The sequence below is a fragment of the Callospermophilus lateralis genome, chromosome X (assembly GCF_048772815.1).
Source record: "Callospermophilus lateralis isolate mCalLat2 chromosome X, mCalLat2.hap1, whole genome shotgun sequence".
In the NCBI taxonomy this organism is placed as follows: domain Eukaryota; kingdom Metazoa; phylum Chordata; class Mammalia; order Rodentia; family Sciuridae; genus Callospermophilus; species Callospermophilus lateralis.
The window spans coordinates 34,281,385-34,303,060 of NC_135325.1; the positions used below are offsets into that span (position 1 = coordinate 34,281,385).

At 35.7% G+C, this 21,676-nt stretch overlaps 1 protein-coding gene across 1 annotated transcript in view; it reads left to right on the plus strand.

Annotated features, from left to right (window-relative positions):
- Dgkk (diacylglycerol kinase kappa) overlaps window positions 1-21,676 on the plus strand; it is a 130,039-nt gene that overhangs the window by 44,107 nt on the left and 64,256 nt on the right. The window contains exons 2-4 of the mRNA XM_077107466.1: window positions 4,495-4,605; window positions 6,279-6,359; window positions 8,405-8,509. Coding sequence (XP_076963581.1) covers window positions 4,495-4,605; window positions 6,279-6,359; window positions 8,405-8,509 — 297 coding nt within the window. The remainder of the gene's footprint in view (window positions 1-4,494; window positions 4,606-6,278; window positions 6,360-8,404; window positions 8,510-21,676) is intronic.

Here is a 21,676-nt window from a genome sequence, read left to right on the forward strand (position 1 = left end):
GGGGGGAAAAACATGGACTACCTTATTTGAGAGGAAAATTTTAAAGTTCCTTCATGATGGAATATATGGGCAAGTGACTTAAAGAAATCAAGATCAGGGTGGTTTTCATAGGACAGAACTGAGTCAGAAACATGCCTTTTACTACCTACTTCAGAGGGCTGCTGGGAAGGTTCCATAATGAAAATAAAAGCATTTTATTAATTGCAAAGTGCTGCATCCATGTGAACTCTATTTAATGTTCTGGTCAATCTTGGACATCATTTTAAAAAATCAGGAGAAGTCCCCTTTTGCTCATCATGGAACATTAAGTCTTTAGAAAAATAAGGCTTACTATTTGCCTCATGGAAGGAAACTCATGAACAATTCTAGTAATGAGTATTCAGGCTGTTCACGGAAAACCTAATGCTATCTATAATCTTGTCTTTGGGGACAAAGTTTGGTGGGGGGTTGGGTGGGCTATGTGTTCACCGTGTTGTGTCCTATACATACTAATTAACTAGGAACTCCCAGTTTCCTTGTCATGGGGAGAGAAAGCACAGAGTCCACTGCATTTTGTAATTGCGGGTCTTTAAACAAAGTAGCGGAAAATGCCCAAGCTTCAGATGTGCCATCTGGAAATTGGAGATGACACTCTGAATAGTTGTGCTGAGGAGGCAATGAGATGTTATCTGCAAGAGGCCAGGGACTGGGAAGCACTGTGCAGGGTTCTCTTAAGGGAGAGGCAAGGGTTTACCTTCCAACACATCCATTTGCAGGATGTGTTGACTTGTTTGCTTGCAATTTTCCAATTTTCCTCTTAGGTCCTTGTTTGGTTTAGTAGCCCCGAGCATGCATCTATTTTATTGGCTTGAAAAAATCCATTGATTGAGTGATTTTTGACTTCTCCCTATTCAAACTGGTTTCCTGGGGCTGCCTATTGGGTTTTGAAATAAACAAGTTTTTTTTTTTTTTATTTCTTTCCAGAAACAGGGTTGGGTTAGTAGGTAAGTTTTCCTGAAGGAGGTCAGAATTTAGAAGAAGGAAATTTAATAGTGTGGTACTTTACTTTTTCTCTAGGCTTGGGTATTTCTAGATGTTCAGAGTTGATAATACAAAGCCTGTGTTTAGAACTTAAAGAAATTCATTATGGCATTTTAACCCTTCTCCCTACTATACATAAATCACATTACTTATCTGCTCCCATTTTGGTAATATATATCTCATAAGTATGTGTCTCACATGAACTCTGAACTCACTCTTAACCTCCTCTGACGTGACAGTAGCTATATAGTTCAGAAGGTACAAACTGCTTGCCTGTGAGCCAACATGGCTTGCAGACATGTTTTGTTTAGGCTTCAAAAGTTTCTCTCTTAACTTGTTGCTAACATTTCAAAATTATCAAACTTCACACCCCAAAAATCCTGAATTGACAATTATGAATAAAGCATCAATAAACAGTTGTGTGCAGATTTTTGTGTGGACATAAATTTTCAAAGTATTTGGGTAAATACTAAGGACTGCAATTACAGGGTCATATGTTTAATTTTAAAAGAAACTGCCAAACTGTCTTCTAAACTGATGGTACCACTTTGTATTCCTACAAGCAATGAATGAGAGTTCTTGTTATTGCACATTTGGTAATATCAGTGTTTTGAATTTTAGCCATTATAATAGGTATGCAGAGGTATTTTATAGTTTTATCATGGTTCAACAATATTTTAAACTTATTTTCTTGGTAGTTGCTCAGGGTTTACAATACACATCTTATCAGAATCTACTTCAAATTTACTTACAATGAGATACAGAAATCTTACTCCTATTATCTCTATTGGTCCTCCAACTGGTGGTGCTTGGCTGGGGTCCTGTAAATTGAGGTGGGTGCTGGCTTATTTGAAGTAGGCTCTGAATAATCATTGACATTCACGATGGTTTGCTGGGAGAGGGAATATGGTCTGGAGACAGATAAAATAGGAACTTTGGAAATAATCATTTTTCCTTCTTGCTCATAGTAATATCATGAAAGAACTTGGCAAATGCCTTAACTAAAATCTGAGTTCTCTTGGGCTATCATATTCACAGGTTACAAAATGCGAGATCTTAGTTTACTGGTCCATGGTTTGCAATACTTCAAAAATGGGTTCCTTAAGGGGGAGTTGCTTTTGAGAAGAGAATGTAATTGTGTAAATATCTGCCAGTATGAGCTATAAGGCTTTAAACTGAAAATGTGAGAAGGGGAATTATCTAGCCAAAGACTATAAAATGAACTAGTACAGGAGACATCATATATGATAAAATAAGAATACTACAGGCAACATTTAACACTTGATAGTGCTGAACAGCTTGGAGAAAGGACATAAATAATGGGTGTAGCTTCAGTTTCATAGGATTGGAAAAGCAAATTTTCTTTAAAGAGAAAACAGGAGTCTACCTAACATTTAATGGATCTTTTTTTTTCTTTTTTGGGTTGTGTTGGGAATTGAACTCAGGGGTGCTTTACCACTGAGCTACATCCCAAGCCCCTTTTATATTTTATTATTGATTTTTTAAAGTTTGAGACTAGGTCTCACTAAGTTGCCTAGGCTGGCCTCCAACTGGCCATCCTCCTACCTTAGCCGCCTGTCTCACTGGGATTATGGGTATGTGCCACCACACCCAGTGGAACAGTTCCATTTTAAAATTTAAGTCTTTAATAGAAAGAGGTAAATATGACTTCTTATGTTTCCCAAGTATCATGAAGATTAGTGTGGTAGGACTTAGGATATGGCATAGGAGAGAGGGTTAGGGCACAGAAAATCAAATGCTATGATTGACAGTATACACTATAGCCTACCTGGACAGAGAAAAGAAAGGAACTATGTATTGCTAATGCTTAGACAAAAATTGTTTTTTCCATTGATGACTCAGTATCAACTATTTAAGTGTAATATCTCATTCTCCATGCCACCTCCCCCTTTCCCACAAGATGTTATTGTTCTCTTTGTTCTGACTCCTCGTTGCTATCATCCTTTTTCATATAAGAGTAGGACAATAGGGCTGCGGTTGTTGTAGCTCAGTGGTAGAACACTTGCCTCACATGTGTGAGGCACTGGGTTCAATTCCCAGCACCACAAAAAAATAAATGAATAAAGTAAAGGTCCATCATCATCTAAAAAAATATTTAAAATAAAAAATATATTTTTTAAAAAGAGTAGGACAATAATCTTGAAACTCATAAGTTATCAAAAAGGCTCAGGTAAATTGTGATTGCTTATGAACTTATTTTTCAGTTGAGATACAGAGACTCTGTCCATTAGTACTATCTTACTGGTTAGAGAATAGAACATATATAAGCATATGTGATAGAGAATGAGAGTGGCAAAGAGTCATTTAATCAGGATCCCAAAGATGAATAATTGCTGGAATCAGGCACCTTATTTGAAGGAAGAAGCTGCTACATGTTTCTAGCAGATTCTTTCCATGTGAGAATATAATCCCACCATTGGTAGATAGTCTGTTTTTTTAAGAAATGGTAAATATAGATTTTTATATGAAATCTTCTGCCTTTGAAATATTATCAACTAAATAAAACCTTTGAAAAAACTAAGTAGGCCAATAAAACATGTTTATAGTCATTCAATAGTGAATTCTAATTTACATGATAGAAAGAATTCACAAACCTTAATTTGTTGATTTAAACTATCTGCCTTATTGTCCAATAAGTATAGGCTTGGTTCCAGCTTGGTAGGGATGAGTACTTCTCCCAAATATCAGTCTTGCATGATGGTTTGTACCCTACAACATACATGAGAATGTCTTCATGGGGGTCAGCATGTTCTTCACATAGCTGGAAAATCACATTATGAGATATGTAAAGAAAGTAATTACAAAATAGTTGTATATTGGTGTGCTTTTATTTATTTACTTATTTCTTGCATACATGACAATAGTGGAGTGCATTACATTCATAATTACCCATTCATAGCACAATTTTTCATAACTCTGCATATAGAGTATGACCATGAGTCCTCTGAAGGTCTTGAAATAGAATTTATATTTGTTTCTAAAAGTATTGGGAAGGTATCGGATGCTTTGAGCAGGGAAGGGGTGTGACACAACTTAATATTCTAAAAGGAGCACTCTAAAAAAGCTACAACCTTGCTACTTTGAGTATTTATGCCTTACCTGAACTCAGCCTTTTCCCCTGACCATTGTACTTTCCTAGGAATATTATCTTTATGTCTCATATTTCTCCCTCACACCACCACTCATTGCGACGAATGGAGATATTCTCCATGGATTGGAGGCCATGTACCCTGAGAAACTTGAAGCTTATATCATCTTGAATGTGTTACACAAGGATAACCAATCCCTTTTCTGGTCATACTAACTTCATTGTATTCCTATATAGATTATAGGACATTTCTCACCTATGCAGCAGAGATAGAGTCTTCAAGATATCTAATCTTCTCATCTGAGAGAACAAATGATATGGTCTTGCAAATTGATATAATTGATCCCTATGCTTCTGTCTTTCAGAAAATACTAAAAGAAGGACCTCTGCTGAAGAACTGTAACTCCGTCAAGAGATGGAAACTTAGATATTGTCTCGTTCAAGGACGAAAGCTCTACTTTGCACATCATCCCTCGGTAATATATAGAATCGTATCAATTGAGTTAGTGGGTGGGTGCCAGGAAATGCTTGGGTGGGAGGATGGCCAACAGGTTTAAGACATGGTGGCAAATATTGGATGGACGTCAAAACCCTCTACTCTTCCATTAATTTGACTTCCTTTTGGGTCAAATGAGAGACACATTTCTCACCTTTCCCCTTCCTGTATCTCTTCCCTTTTTTTCTTCAGTTAGCTTCTGCACCCAGAGTCAACTACATAATTTGTAGGGTCTAGTGTAAAATGCTAATACAGGGCTCTTTATTCAAGAATCAGGAAGAATAGGTCATTAATGGTGCTAATATAATGTTTTTTATTTACATTATAATATAAAACAATAACATGTTGCTTTTGTTTTAATATTTAATGTTGTTCTAAGTAAAAATAAAATTTTAAATGATTAGCATGAATTTTACCATTCATTTGTACATTGTACTGTGCTAGTTTTAAATGCAAATATGTTGTAAATAATCACTAAAATTATATAATTTGTATTAGTATCTCATACATACATATGTATTTTATTCTTATCAGAACACAAAACCGTACAAAACTAGCTCAACTGTTTTTTTTTCAATTTTTAATACTTGCACACTCTATCAACACTTTCTGACTGAAAGAACTATGTATGTTTTGCTCTATTTTCCCCTTTCCTTCAATGTCATCCTTTTAAGCATAAATCATTGGCTAACATAGAGAAGTAACATAAGTAAGAAAGAATACGATAGGAGTTCTTGATAGTTCACGTTTTCCAGAACACCATTGCCTCTTTTCTATGATTGCAGCAAGTTTTGTTTCCAACAGCACACGTGGCGTCTCAGGGCTGTCAGCTCCCCTGCTTACTCAGTCATAGATATAACACACTTAACCTGGTATTTGCTTTAAGTTTCACTGTAGACCCACATATGATGGGTCCATTGTGATTCTATGCTTATGGACATCACAAATGCAAATGGGTGGATGTCTTTTTCCATACATTTTCTGCTCATATCACAGCTCACTGTTCCAATGAACTTATATGCAAAACACAGACTCAAAGATAACATGATTGCAAATTTCAATATGGCGATAGCTGATCATGAAACCAAGTGTGGGGCCCTTCTGAATATTGGGCCTTGTGAACTGCGCAAGTTTCATATTGGTGATGTCATCCCTGTATATGTCAGTAGTACTGGATTCCTGCTGCTGGCTGGGTAGTATCTACTATGCCCAATGTACAAGGAGATATAAGGATCAAACTGGATGGGACAAGCAATGTGGTCAAAGGCTGTCACCCAATAGAACAGATGTTAATAACAATCTGTACTACTAGTACACCAACAGATGATATCCCATTATCTCCTCCAGCATTAATCTTTATATTTGAATAATTGTAGACTGACTCACTAACCCAAGTTTCCTATAAATCCACATAAATGATTTTGGAAAAGTTGTGTTTTGGTTTAGATTGTTTTATTTTTTATTTGTCATATGACATATCCACAAAGATCATGTTTTTAAATAAATTTCGGCCTTGAAGATAAAAGAGTGATTGGATCATTACTGCAAAAAATGCCTGTCAGTGTGTGTGCATGTATATGTATGTCTATTTACCTTTTAATGTCACTTTGCGTCATTAAACAAATGGTTCCTCTTCCTCTTATATCTTTCCAGTTTGTACACTTTGAAACAATTGATCTGTCTCAAGTCACCTTGGCAGAAAGCAGCTGTAGAAATCTTTGCCACAGTTTTTCTGTAAGTATGATTGGGAATGACTGAATGAACAGGGGTGGGGGCTAGATAAAAAGAGGGGCTACCATGCCTACTAATTCCCTCTTTGGACATTAAGTTTCCCAGGGCTCCTTTGATTTTGAAGTGTTGTTTTTCATACAAACATTTTCTACAAACCCACTGTTTGGGGCCAAACAGTGATAGTCCTTTTCCCTATTATCAGCATACTATAAAGCTAAGCTGATTTCAGATTGTGTGACTATTAAAATCGTCAATCAATCTTCCTGATAAAGTGATTTATAAGAGTATCATTGGGAGGGTTTCAAGAGACTACTAACATGTCATAGAAAAATATCAGGATAATCCAGTTACATGGTATCCCCTCCTTTGATGAAATAGATAAGAACCTAAATCCAAAGTGAAATCTACCCCATGCTGATATTACTAATGAGAGCATCTCAAAGAAAAAAGAAAAAAAAAGAGAATTTTCTGAGGAAGTGTTTAAGGGCTTAGCATGCCTGAAATGTCATGTGGGGCTTTTGTCATTCAAATGAATCCAGACTAGAAAACTCACTGAAAAATAGCCAGTCCATTGACCCAGAAATTTCCTACCCACCTCCTCCCAAAAGTATCTCTTCCCAGTCTCAACAGTGGGTGATCCTCTGCAGCAGGTCGAGGATGGTATTTAGTGGACTAAAAAACTATAGGCCTAATACCCTTCTTCCATGGCTGGTCCACATTCCATCCTCATTTGAAAGGAGAGCAGATAGATCTAACATAGAAACCCAGCTTTGTTTCTTTCACATTACGTCACATTGACCCAAGGTAAATCTGGGCATTCTACTGATTTGTCCCCAAATGAGTCATTAGGTCAATGTTTTTGGCCTTGATTCTACAAAGAAATCCTACAGGCAAGGCTGCTCCTTAGCCTAATGTAAGCACAAAGGCACTGAACAGCAGTCCCAACTAAGAATAGGTTTGGATCAAAGGAGTGGCTCTGATCACAATCACATCTACCTGCCAAACAATCATGCTGTGTTACATACAAAAGGAAAGGGAAATTGCTTGTTGGTGTGATGAGCTCTAATTCTAAGATTTGAGGTGTTGGTAGCCAAAGCAAATAAGGCCTTTGAAGCAATGACTGATGCTATAACTATCCATGTTCCCACTTTCCTCTGGGGAAAGGCCAACTTATGCCCATGGTCTACATCTGCTAGACCCTCACCATGACTTACTTATTATTCCTGAAGGGTTCTTGAACCAGGCAAGATTAAGAGAGACAGCTATAAAATTTTCTTCAGGTTGTCCTCGCCCCTAAGAAAGAAAGAAACTGGATTTTTTGGACATCTCATTTTGGTGTACCCCCAAACAGAAAGATGTACACCTAATGAATTACGTACACTTTTACCACTTTGAGTAGACAGCAACAGTAAGCATATAGGGTTTTCAGGCAACCTCACTTGAGTAATAGATGATGCATGGCTTTAGTAATAATCTCAGTGACTCAGGAGACTGAGGCAGGAAGATCACAAGTTCAAGGACATCCTGGGCATCTTAGTGAGACCATGTCTTAAAATTAAAAAAAAAAAATAAGGGTTGGGATGTGACAGTTATAGAGCACCTCTAAGCTCAATCTACAGTATTGAAAAAAAATATATGGATTCTGGAGTCACAGACTATATTTCCATTCTAGCTTAGCTTTTTATCTGCTAGGTGACCCTGGAAAAGCCATTTATCTTTCTTTGGCTTAGTTTTCCTGATGAGGAAATAGGAAAATTAACAACACCTGTCATGGGGTTGTAGTGAAGGCTGTAGTGGAGTCCTTTAGAAGAGTCCCTAGTACATAGGAAGTACAATTAAATTGTTAGCTATTACTATTATTGCCATTGTTATTATTTTGGGTGTGTATATAAGGAACTGTGAGTAACCTTGGGAAATCATGTGTTATATTGAAGAAATGGTTTGGGTTATGTTTGATAGATCTAGCTAGTTCCTTAGACTATTCACAGACTGTTGTGGAGGAAAAGTTGTGGACCAAGAATGAGCTAATAATGTGACTTTTTGTTCAGGTTATTACACCAGAACGAAAAGTCACCCTGGCAGCACCCAACCGGAAAGACATGGAAGAATGGATTAACGTCATAAAAACCGTCCAACAAGGAGAAGTTCATAAGGTAAGGGAAATAGTAGAAAACCCACACAACTCTCATGGGTAAATGCTTAAGTAATTGCATTGGTTAATCCACATTTTAAACAGGGAAATAATATAATAGAAGCGGAGTATTCAGTCAGGAAGTACAAACAGATAGCTTTAGGAAACCTGTTTAGAACTATACTTGAAAAGGAATAAGTCACTTAGATTCAGACCCTGATAAATATGTGGTTTATATACCTTGGCACACATGTACTTGATATGTAGATATCACTGTATTACCCAATGAACAAGGCACTAAAGATGTATAAGTGCAGGTAACTTAGATGCCCTTCTGTTAGGAAGGCTTCAATTGGAAGTCTTGAGTTGCATTGGCTGAATGACTATAGTAACAGGTAAAGAAACTGAAGCTCAGAATCAGGAAGGAATCAGACTGAGGTGAAAACTACTCAGTAGTAAAATCAGGATTTGAACCTAGGTTGTGTCATCCCAAAGCTTATGTCCTTAACCAGTATAGGATTCTTCCTGTCTGTTTTCTGTTCATCATAAAATGAGCATAGAGGGAAAAGCAAGGCACAGTTTTCTCCAAAGCTTATTAGGGTTCTTCCTCTCCTTGGCAATATCAAGTCTTCGACCACTGCTTCCTACAGCATTCAAACTCTGGGCTATGCCCTCAGCCTGTTCTTCTATTAGATCTCTATAGTTATAAGCTATGCGAGTTCCAAGAAAGGAGGGATCCGTGGCATTTATTTATTTAGAACAATGTCTGGCACAAGACAGAGGCTTAATAATTATTTTTGAGTGAATAAATGTATCTGAGGACAATAGTGGAGCTAGGTTTTGGAGAAGGAATGATACATGGTTCATATTAAAGCAACATTCTTCTTTGAAGGTCTTGGAGATCAACAAATGAATACATCCTTTTAAAAATCTCTATGTCTTAAATAACTTGCAAAGGGCAGAGGATTATTCCAGGTAATTCAGATGGAGCATTTTGCAATGTAGTTTAGTAACAATGGCTTTTAGAAGTAAAAATAATACTATCAAGAAGAACCATCTATCCTTATTCTCCCAGGGCTTCTTAGGGTTTTGACCACTTAGTCTTATGAATATAACTTCTTATACCTATGGCTGTGATGAGGGAACATGACAAGTTTGCTGACCTGGGGCCTTTCCACATGTCATTAAAGCCTTTTCCAAGCCCATGATGTGTTGTGCTTAATTAAGAGATCCTTTGCTTAGCGTTTGATAATGGTCCTTCATATGACTCAGCATTTCATACATTTGTTATTTTCTTTTCCCCTTCCTGATAGAAAAGCATACCCCTCCCTGGCAGTGAGGCCATTATGGCACAACATTAGAGGTAGCCATGAAAAGCTATAAATTCTATGCTTCTGTCCCATCCTTATCCCCGTGGAACAATCTTTTTCTTTCCTTGGCTTACTTCTATTCAAATGGCAATGTTTCTTACAAATCAAGTAACATTTAAAATTTGGCATAAATGGTCACATAGGATATTTTGAATTTTAATTATTAGTCCATGAATGCAAAACATGCTAGAGAAAGTCACCAGAGAGTTGATGTGTCATTCCTGATTCCACTGAATTAAACACCTAGGTATTGACTACATAGCACAAAGCAGAAAGGAAAAAAAATAATCTGCCTGTTTACTTTCTTGAAGAGTTGTGAGTATCAGGTTATAATCACAACTTCTGTGAGCTGCCCCAGGGACCTAAATCTATTAAGGAACACTAGTAGCTGATAGAGAAATGTCTCACCACCAGCATCTTAGCAATTTGTCTTGCTCAAGGCTTAAACAGACAAATACGCTTTCTCTCATATGCACCTTATCTCTAACTGTCTCTTCTATCCTCTGTCACCACCAGGGCCTAACAAATGTGGTGAGGGAAGATTAATCATGGATTTAGTGGTCTATTAGAGTAGTGACAATATAATTGGGTAATCTATTGGAAACTAGTCAGTACACAGTAGTGAGCCAGATTCTACTAGGTGCTCAGTTCTGTTCCATAGAGTTGAAAAAAAAGGTAAAAACTGAACTCCTGGCCTCACCGAACATTGAGGTAGTTGATAAGACAAGATATACATAAAAAATAAATGACACTACTTAAGGTAAATAATTTCCACAGATATTATAAGGCAACACATGATCGACTGCTGGATGAATGATACAGAAAATAAAATGGTATAGGCATTCAGCTGGAGTCATTTGGGAATACTTAAAAGAGAAGAGACTTGAGATTGACCTTGAAACATGGATAGGATTGTTTTGGTGCAAGTGATTAGGGCAGGGAAAGTCCTGAGCATGGGAACTGTATAATAAAGAACTGTATAATAAAAACTGAATAACAAGTAAACAGAACTTTCTTGGAAAACAGTAGAGGGGGGATCCATTTAGAAGAGTTTAGAAAGTGAGTGCAAGAAATATGTCTAGAATTAAGTTGGATCTGACGGGGGAGAGTTTTCAATGCCATGATAAAGAGTGGGGAAGATTTTCAATGATCAAAATTAAGGTGAAGGGGAAGTGAAAAGGGAAGAGAGCTGATCAGAGAGACAGTTTAGAAACAGAATGCATTTGAAAGGGAAAAGATGGAGGCCAGTAGTTCAGAGAGGAGGCTCTATATTAATTCAGGCAAGACAGTTAAGCACCATAATAAGAAAAGGAAGTGAGAACAAATACTAGATACTGAGTTTGGAACAGGGGAGAACCTACATATGAAGGCAAAAGGGGAATATACCTCAGTGGTTGGGCACTTGTTGAGCATGCAAGAAACCCTAGGTTCAATTCCCAGCACTGCAAAAGAAAAAGAGAAGAGAACAAAAAAGAAAGAAAGAAAGAAAGAAAGAAATGAAGAAAGAAAAAGAAAGAGACAAAGGAGAGAGAGGAGTCATATGCAGATGAAAGGTTTGAGGCTACAGAATTTTTAAAAAGAATAGAAAGGAAAAAATTGGAAATAAGGAGCTGTTCAGAAGACTTGATGTAAAGGTTAATTCTTTTTAATGAACTGTCATGTAACCACTGATTAAGGAAGCAAAAATGGACCATAAAATTCATTTAGATTCCAGATTCTAGATCCTAGAGCACCTGGAGATCATGAGTCGCGAAGCCTTTATTTGAACCCTTCCAACAACAAGGAGATGTTTCTTGCAAAAGTCTCCATTCAAGGGCTGTGGATATAGCTCAGTTGGTAGAGTGCTTGCCTTGCATGTAGAAGGCCTGGGGTTCAATCATCACCCAAAAAAAAAGAGTCCATTCAATGCCCCTAAAGTCTTAAATCTTGCAATGTATTTTAAAGGCTTTGGCCTAAGTAGAAGAAAGAATGAAAGAATGTCTGAACAATAATGGCTAGCTACAGCAATGGCATTGGCTGCCTCTTGAGGGAGAAAGTTTCCTATCATTGAATGTATTATAAGTAAACCATTTATACAACTGCTTGTCAGCATATTGTATAGAAAATTAATTTTTCAGGTGCACAAACTAAATGAACTCCAGCATTCCTTTCAATTTGTAAAGCTTATGATTCCAAGATTTGACTAAGCAGATGGGAAAACTAAGCCTCAGAGATTTCAGTTGTCTTGCCTGAAATCACAGATGACTGTGGCAATATTGAGATCTTAGCTCTTCTAATTCTTAATCTATGCTCTTGGAAAGACATCTTCAATTCTGCCTAAAAAACATTCTTCTTTCACTCCTCTATCCCCATCCTTTGTAATTATGGAATAAGAATACTACAATAAAAACTGAACTGTGCAAATCAACAAATAGATTCAAAAAGAATAAAAGATGCTTTAGCTCAGTGTCTGCATGCCTAGTGGTTTTCCCAGGATGAATTCCGTTTACACTTGTCCCCTTTCACTGTTCACAGTGCCCTGACTTGGACAATATGGTTACCTTATCAATGACCAACCAAAGAGGCCCTAACAGTCTTCTGTAGTTACCCAAATCTTGATGAAACTGAGCAGTTGAGTTCACATTACAGCACAAACCACTGATTTGGTTTTATCTAAACTGAACCTTTCATCATGTAAGCAATTCCAAACAAAATTCTTTAAGGAGTTACATCTTTAGAAAATTTTGTGCTTTATGGGATGTTTCACCTGAGACTTTTATGCACTTTTAAGACATGTAATATTACCAGATCCTCATATTTGGATAGCATTTTAGAGTTTGCAAAACAGCTTTACTATAATAATCTCATTTAGGAATTATGCAAATAATTAATATACATAACTGAGTTCTGGATTATTCTGAAAGGGATTAAGGAAATTGGGAAAACAGTCTTAGCTGTCATAGATCAGCAATGTGTTAGGCAGTTCCAACTGCTATAACAAAAATACCATAAACTGTATGGCTTAAACAATATTTATTTCTCATATGCCTAGAGGCTAGGGAGACCAAGATCAAGGCACTGGCAGATTTTGTGTCTGCTCAGGGCCCATTTCTTGGTTCATGGATAGTTGTCTTCTCATTATGTCCTTATGTGACAGAAAATGAAGCAAGAGAGCTCTCCGGGTTTCCTTTTATTAATCCAATTAATGAGGGCTCCAACACCTTTTACAGCCATCATATTGTGGGTTAGTCTATCAATATATGAATTTGGAGATACACAAGTTTAGTTCATGACAATCTGACTCTGTCCCATCAAAGTTCATGTCCTTCTCACATGTGAAATAAGTTCATCCCAACCAAAAAAGCCCCCAAAGTCTTAACTCATTCCAACATTAACTTTGAAGTCTTAAGTTCAAAATATCATCTAAATATCATTTTAAATCAGATATGAGTAACACATCCTGAAGCAAAATTGCTCTCCATTTGTGAATGTGTGGACTCAACAAGTTATGTGCTTCCAAAACACGATGTTGAAACAGGCATGGAATAGACATTCCCATTCCAGAAGGGAGAAATCGGAAAGAAGGAAGGGATGATGCGTTACAAGCAAGTACAAAACTTAGCAAAGAGAGATCCATGAGACCATAAGGCCCAAGAATAACCATCTTTGGCTTCATACTCTGCATTTTGGACTCAGTGGTATGGCAGTCTCTCATTCCAAACACACTAGGTCAGAGGATCCACATTCCAAACACACACTAGAGTAGAGATCTCAGCATTCCACATCAGCTGGGTGGCACTGTCACACCATAAATCAGAGGTCATGACCAATGCTGTGTCTCTCTACAGTGACCCCATCCATGCCATAATTATTTTCTGGGGCAGGGGTCATGCCCCAAGGTCTCTGGTGAGCTGGCTCTACCCTAACGGCCCTGCTAAGCATTTGTCCCATTCTTTGAAATTTAGGTTGAGGATACCCACTCTTACTAACCTTAGTCAAAATAGTCCTTGAAACTAGCCTGAGCAGTAAGGCAAGAGAAGGAAATTAAAAGGATACAAATAGGAAAAGAAAAGCTCAAACTATCTGTTTGCTAATGCCATGATCCTATATTTAGAAGGAAAAAAACTCCACCAGAAGAATTCTAGAGCTGATAAACAAATTTCATGAAGTAGTAGGAATAAAGATGGACATATATAAATCAATCGCTATCCTATACTTCAATAATGAATCTGCTGAAAAAGAATTTAGAAACCCTATCCCATTTGCAATAATCTAAAAAAAAGTACTTTGGAATCAATCTAACCAAGGAGTTGAAGGACCTCTACAATGAAAATTATAGAACACTAAAGAAAGAAATTGAAGAGAACCTTAGAAGATGGAAAGACCTCCCAGGATCTTGGATAGGCAGAATTAATATTATCAAAACAGCCATTCTATCAAAAGTGATATACAAATTCAATGCAAAACCCATTGAAATACCAATGACATTCTTCATAGAATTAGAAAAAGCAGTTATAAAATTCATTTGGAAAAATAGAAGACTCAGAATAGTTAAAGAAATCCTGGATAAAGTGGATAAAAAACTATCCCATGTACATATATGATTAGGGATTAGATCAGAAACTGCAACAGCTAAAAGAAAATGTAAGGCCAACACTCCAACATGCCAGTATAGGAACCAACTTCCTTAACAAGATCCCTAAAGCACAGGAAATTAAATCAAAATCAATGAGTGGGATGACATCAAATTAAAAAGCTTCTGCACAGCAAAGGAAACAAGAACATGAAGAGTGAGCCTACAGAATGTCCTATCTGCTCCTCAGATAGGACAATAATGTCCAGAATATATAAAGAATTCAATAAACTTAATACTGGTTATGAAAGGGCAAAAGAACAAGACACTTATCAAAAGAAGAAATACACATAACTAAGAAATATGTGAAAAAAATGTTCAACATCTTTAACAATTAGGAAAATGCAAAACAAAACTACATTGACATTTCATCTCATTACAATCACAATGGCAATTATCAAGAATATAAATAAACTGGGCATGATGGTGTATGCCTGTAATCCCAGAGGCTCAGGAGACTGAGGCAGGAAGATCTCGAGTTCAAAGCCAGCCTCAGCAATGGCAAGGTGCTAAGCAACTCAGTGAGACCATGTCTCTAAATAAAAGATAAAAAAAAGGGCTGGGAATGCGGCTCAGTGGTTGAGTGCCCCTGAGTTCAATCCCCAGTACCACCCCACCACAAAAAAGAATACAAATAATAATAAGTGTTCATGAGAATGTGGTTAAAAAGGTACACTCACATATTGATGATGGGACTTCAAATAAGTGCAACCACTCTGGAAAGCAATATGGAGATTCCTCAAAAAACTAAGAATGGAACCACCATATGAACCAGTTCTCCCACTCTTCAGTATATATCCAAAATATATAAAATCAGCATACAATCGGAATGCAGCAACATCAAAATTTTATAATAGAAAAAATTTACAATATCCAAGCTATGGAACCAACCTAAGTGCCCTTTAATAGATGAATGGATAAAGAAAATGTAGTATATATACACAGTGGCATATTACTCAGCCATAAAGAAGAATGAAATTATGGAATTTGCTGGTATATAGATGGAACTGGAGATTATCGTGTTAAGTGAAATGAGACAGAACCAAAAAGTCAAAAGTTGAATGTTTTCTCTGATATGTGGAAGCTAGTCCATATTAAAGAAGAGAGAGAGAGAGAGAGAGAGAGAGAGAGAGAGAGAGAGAGAGAGAGAATTTGAAATTTGAAATAGAAGAAAGATAAGTGGAGTAGAGGAAGGGGAATGGGGCGGGGAGGGACAGAATAAGGGAAGAACAGTGGAATGAATCTGACCTAACTATCCCAAGTACATATATGAATATACCACGGTGAATCTCACCATCATGTACATCCACAAGACACTAATTTAGGGGGAAAAAGCTCTAATTAAATAGCAGAAATATCAGTAGAGGGAAGGAAACAGGGAAAGGGAGGAAGGAAGGAAAAGGGGATGTATGGGGGATTGAATTAGAACATATTATATTTCATGCTTTTATAATTATGTCAAAATGAATGTTATATATAAATAAAAGGAACCAATAAAATGAAAATAAAGAAAAAGAAAAGAAATTGAGGATGAGGCCAGCCCGCCCCCTCTGTCCTGTTCACTTTGGGTCTTTGGTGGGAGTGGCACACCTCATGGTCTCTGAATCACCTTAGGGGTTCTTCTTTCCTTGTCTTCAATAATGGCATGTTTGGCAGCCAAGGAGGACTAAGTTCCATACAAATTTAAAGATTGTTTATTCCACTTGTTTTTTTATTATTTTGTAAACCCTGTATTTATTTCTCCCTTGCTTCTTTTCTTACTTTGTGCTTTAAAGGTTTTCTGTAATTGTATGGTTTGAATCCTTTCTTTTAATACTGTGTAAGTTCTGTAAGTGTTTCCTTTGTGGTTACCACGAAGCTTACATAAAATATCTTCTCCTTAATACAGGCTACTTTAAACTGACAATAAATTGCTTTTAATTGCATAAAAATATCCAACAATTTCACTCTCCTTGCCCTTTGATTTTGATGTAAAATTTTATAATACTTTTTGTAACTTGTAGTACCTATGCTTTTGTTGTTGTTGTTATTGTTGTTCTTTTGCTTTGTTTTGATACTAGAAAATTGAATCAGGGGCAATTAAACACTGAGCCACATCCCCAGCCCTTTTTTAAAAATATTTATTTAGAGACAGGGTCTTGCTGAGTTGCTTATGACCTTGCTAAGCTGCTGAGGCTGGCTTTGAACTCACGATCCTCCAGCCTCAGCCTCCAGAACCATTAGGATTACAGGCGTGAACACCCAGCCATTTTTTTCCTATTTGTATCCTTTTAATTTCTTCTCTTGCCTGATTAATGTGGCTACAGTTTCAAAAATATATTGAATAGAAGTGATGAGACTGAACATTCTTGTTACTGATTATAGAGGAAATGCTTTCAGTTTGTTTCTGTTCATTATGATGTTGGCTTTGAGTTTATCATATATAGCTTTTATAATGTTGGAGTAAGTTCCTTCTATCCCTTGTTTCCCCAGCAAAATAGGTGTTGGATTTCATCGAAGACCTTTTCTGCATTATTGAGATGATCATATGGTTATTGTCCTTAATTCTGTTTATGTGGTGAAGTACATTTATTGATTTGCTTCTGTTGAATCAACCTAACATCCCTGGGATTAAACTTGATCATGGTGGATTATCTTCGTGTGCTTTAGAATGTGGTTTGCTAAGATTTAATTAAAGATTTTTGTATCTATGTTCGTCAGGGATATTGGTTCAGTTTTCTTTCCTTGTGTCTTTGTCTGGTTTTGATAGCAGGGTTATACTGGCTTCATAGAATATATTGGGAAGTGTTCCCTCCCTTTCAATTTCATGGAACATTTTAAAGACTGGTGTTAGTTCTTCTTTAAATATCTGGTAGAACTCAGATGAGAATCCATCTGGTCCTGGGCTTTTCTTTGTTGGAAGGTTTTTAATTGCTGTTTTGATTTCTTGACCTGATATTGGTCTGTTTATGTTTTCTATATCTTTCTGGTTCAATTTTGGCAGGTCATGTGTATATAAATTTGTCAATGTCTTCTAGATTTTCCACTTTATTGGAGTATAATTTTTCAAAATAGTTTCTAATGATCCCTGGATTTTAGCTGTGTCTGTGGTGATATCTCCTTTTTCATCTATAATTTTGTTAATTACTTCTCTCTCCCCATTTTTAGTAAATTTCCTGTGGGTTTATCAGTCTTATTTCTCTTTTCAAAAAGTCACCTCTTTGTGTCAGTGATCCTGTGTAGTGTTTAATTTTCAATTTCATTAATTTCAACTCTAATCTAAATTTTTCCTGGCTTCTACTAATTTTGGAATTAGATTGTTATTCCTTTTCTGAAGTCTTGAGATGAAGCATAAGCTCATTTATTTGGGATCTCTCTATTTTTTTTTAATGTAGGCACTTAATGCTATGAATTTTCCTCTTAGAACTGTTTTCATAGTGTCTCAGAAATTTTGATATGTTGTATATTCTTTGTTTCTGAGAATGTCTTGATTTTGTCTCTCATATTTTCTCTGATCCATTCTTCATTTCCAAGAGTATTTCCAATCTCCGTGTTATTTATATGCTTTTTATAATTTTTCTTGCTGTTGTTTTCTAATTTCATTTCATTATGATCTGATAGGATACATGGGATTATATCAATTTTTTTGTATTTACTAAGACTTACATTGTGACCTATAATGTTTTGGAAAATGTTCTGTGGACTGCTGAGTATATAATAAATTCATGTTTTGGGGGGTAAAATATTTTGTAAATATCTATTGGGTTCATTTGATTTGTAGTATTATTTAGTCCGATATATCTTTATTGATTTTATGTTTGGATGGCGTGTCTATTGAAATCACCCAGTATTGTTATATTGGTGTCTATCTGGGATTTAATTTCAAGAAGTATTTTATTTTGTAATTAGGTACACTGACATTTGGGGCATTTATCATTGTTATATCTTCTTCTTAGACTGTTCTCTTTATCATTATGTAGTGGCCTTCTTTATCTCTTCTGATTAATTTTTGCTTGAAATCTGCTTTGTCAGTCCTACTTGCTTTTGGACTCCATTTGCATAGAATACTTTTCTACCCTTTTACTTTCAGCCTGTGAGTCCTTGCCTATGTGTTGAGTCTCTTGCAAGGAGCATGTAGTTGGATTTTATTTTTGATCCATTCTGCTAATCTATGTCTTTTAATTGGAGACTGAAGACCATTTACATACAGTGTTGTTATGGATGTATGTTTGTAGTTTCCTGCCATTTTAATTTATTTGCTGTATTTAATTATGACTTAATTTTCATTTAGTTTGTTGTTCTTCTGGTGATCTCATTTGTTTGGGAGTTTGGGTGTTTGTTTTTGGGTTCCCCTTTGTGCAGTTTATCTTTGAATATACTTTGTAGTGTTGGCTTAGTGGTCAAGAATTCTTTTAGTTTCTCCTTCTCGTGGAAAGTTTTTATTTCAGTATTTATTATGAAAGATAGATTTGCTGGATATAGCAATCTTGGCTGGCATTTTTTTTCTTTTAGAGCTTAGAATATCTCCTTCCATACCCTCTTTGATTTTAAGGTCTGAGTTAAGAAGTCAGAAGTAAGCCTTATTGGTTTGCCTCTACATACAACCTGACATTTTTCTTTTGCAGTTTTCAGTATTCTTTCCTTATTTTCTGCAAGACATCTTGATCATGATATGTTTTGGAGAGATTCTGTTTCAATGTTGTCTATTTGGGTTCCTATATGCCTCCTATATGTGGATGTCTATCTCACTTCTAACATGGGGAAATTTTTCCATTCCTATTTCATTGAAGGTGTTCCTAATGCCTTTAGCCTATATCTCCATATTCTGTTCTACCCTAATGACTCTCAGGTTTGTTCTCGATGCTGTCTCACATTTGTATATTCTTTTTATTGTCTTTTTTTTCTTTATTGAATTCTGAGTATTCAAGTTCATATACACTATCTTTAAAGCTTGAACTTCTGTCTTCAGGGCTTGAAGTTCTATTTTCTGTAAATCAAATCTGTTGGTGATACTTTCAAGTAAAATTTTTCATTTGATTCATTGAGTCTTCCATTTCCAGGAGTTCTGAATGGTTTCTTTTCATTATCTCTATTTCTTTATTAGAATGGTCTTTCATCTCCTGTATTTGCTCTCATTTCATTCCTGAGATATTTTTTGAGTTCATAGAACATTTCAACAATCAGTTTATTTACAGTCTTTCTCTAGAATTTCATTCTCTTGCATATCTGTAGGTTCCTTTGTTGGGGATTGTGAATTTGGGGGTGATATTTGTTTGCATTTTTTTCTCAAGTTTTTAGACATCTTGGACTTACTCATCAATTGACATGGTTTCCCCTTCCTCTTCTATATTGTCCTTTTGTTTGTTGTTATCTTTTTTTCTGGGACTTCTCTCTGTTTTTCATGTATGAGTAGATGTCTAGGTGTAAGAAGTGAGGTCCTCCTCTGGTTGTTCCTCCTTGGGTCTTGGTTGTTGGTTTAGGGTTTTTGTCTCCCCAGTTCTATGAATTGAAGTAATGTGAGGCTAGATCATATGTGGGGGGGGAAGTTTGCTGTTACATGGATGAGTCATGAGTGTTTCTCAGCAGCAGGAAATCTACCCTGTGTATTTGAAGAGTCCCAATCACATTCTAGCCCCCCTTAGAGGAAGTGGGGAGTCACTAATAGTACAAATGTTAGCAACAGATGTACAGCCTTAAGATAAATGTCCAGTATCTACTTTGACATGTATAACACTAATTTCCACCTGCATAGGAATGAAAGGGTTGCTATTTAACATCAACAACAACAACAACAAAAAAGTATGAACTAGATCAGATATTAAACATTAGATGTCTAATACATCATACACTGTACTGATAATCACAACAACATGAATGAGTAGGAATTAAGTCAAATATATAATTATCTTAGATTGTGGGATTATAGTTTCTCTGGTGAAGAGAAAATAAGGTAGTAAAAGCAAGAGAAAGTTTGAAATATATAAAAGCAAACAGGACAGAAGCAGGAGAGTGTAGCAGATGAAGAATTAAAGGAGGAATTAAAATTAACCAAAATAATAAAAAAATGAAAGAGAAGAAGAGAGAAAGGGAAATTGTGGCTATTAGTGGGGAAAGAGAGTGAAGAAGTGGCAATCAGTGGGACAAAAACCAAGATATGAACAAACAAATGTCAGATCAAACAACTCTAACCCACATATAATTATACCCCACCAAACCAAAGATAAATAATAACTGGGTAAAGAAGGATGCAATTAAAATGAATATAAAATCGTTTTTGTGTGTATGTGTGTATGTGTATATATATATATATGTATATATATATATATATATATACACACACATTTATATATTTATATATATATATATTTGTATATATATGTGTATATATATGTATATATATATATATATATATACACACACATTTATATATTTATATATATATATATACACACACATTTGCTTGTTTTGAACTTCTCTGTACAGTAAGAACACATACACATATTCTCACAGAATGGAAAAAAGTAAAAAATTATAAAATATAATGAAATGATATTTTAATTGTTTAAATTTAAAAATGGGAGGGATCATGAACTGTGATCAAAATCCATGCACATATAAGTTTGTCAGGATGAACCCAACGGCTATGTATAACTAAAAAGTTCTAATAAAAATACATAAATAATTAAAAATTTAAGAATAACACAAAAATCATAAAAATGACACAAACGACACAAAAATATAGACAAAGTTGTAATAAATTTTTTGTAAACTAATAAAAACCTAATATACAAACTTTATTTTAGGAGAAACTGACATAGAATGATAAAGAATGTTTGAATTTGCAGTAATGTATAAAGGTTATAAAAACAAAATTCAGAAAGATTTCCTTAGGTATCTACACAGAGAAAGCAAGATATCTAACAAAAATATCCTAAACTTTCCCATAGGAACATTCAATGCCAGAAACCAATAGAATAATGTCTAAAGTTCAAGGGAAAAGGGGGTTTGACCTAGTAATTTATATCAGTGAAATTGTTCTTCAAGTATGAAGACTATATGTGGAAAATTCTCAAGTAAGAATTATAGCACACATGAACTTTTCTTGGAAGAAAATAACATAAATCAAACAACTCAGCTACTAATCAAGGCAACCAATTTATAAAGAGAGATATCACAATAAAAGGACTATAGCATCACTTAAAGTTGGAAGCCAACAGAGCACTAGACA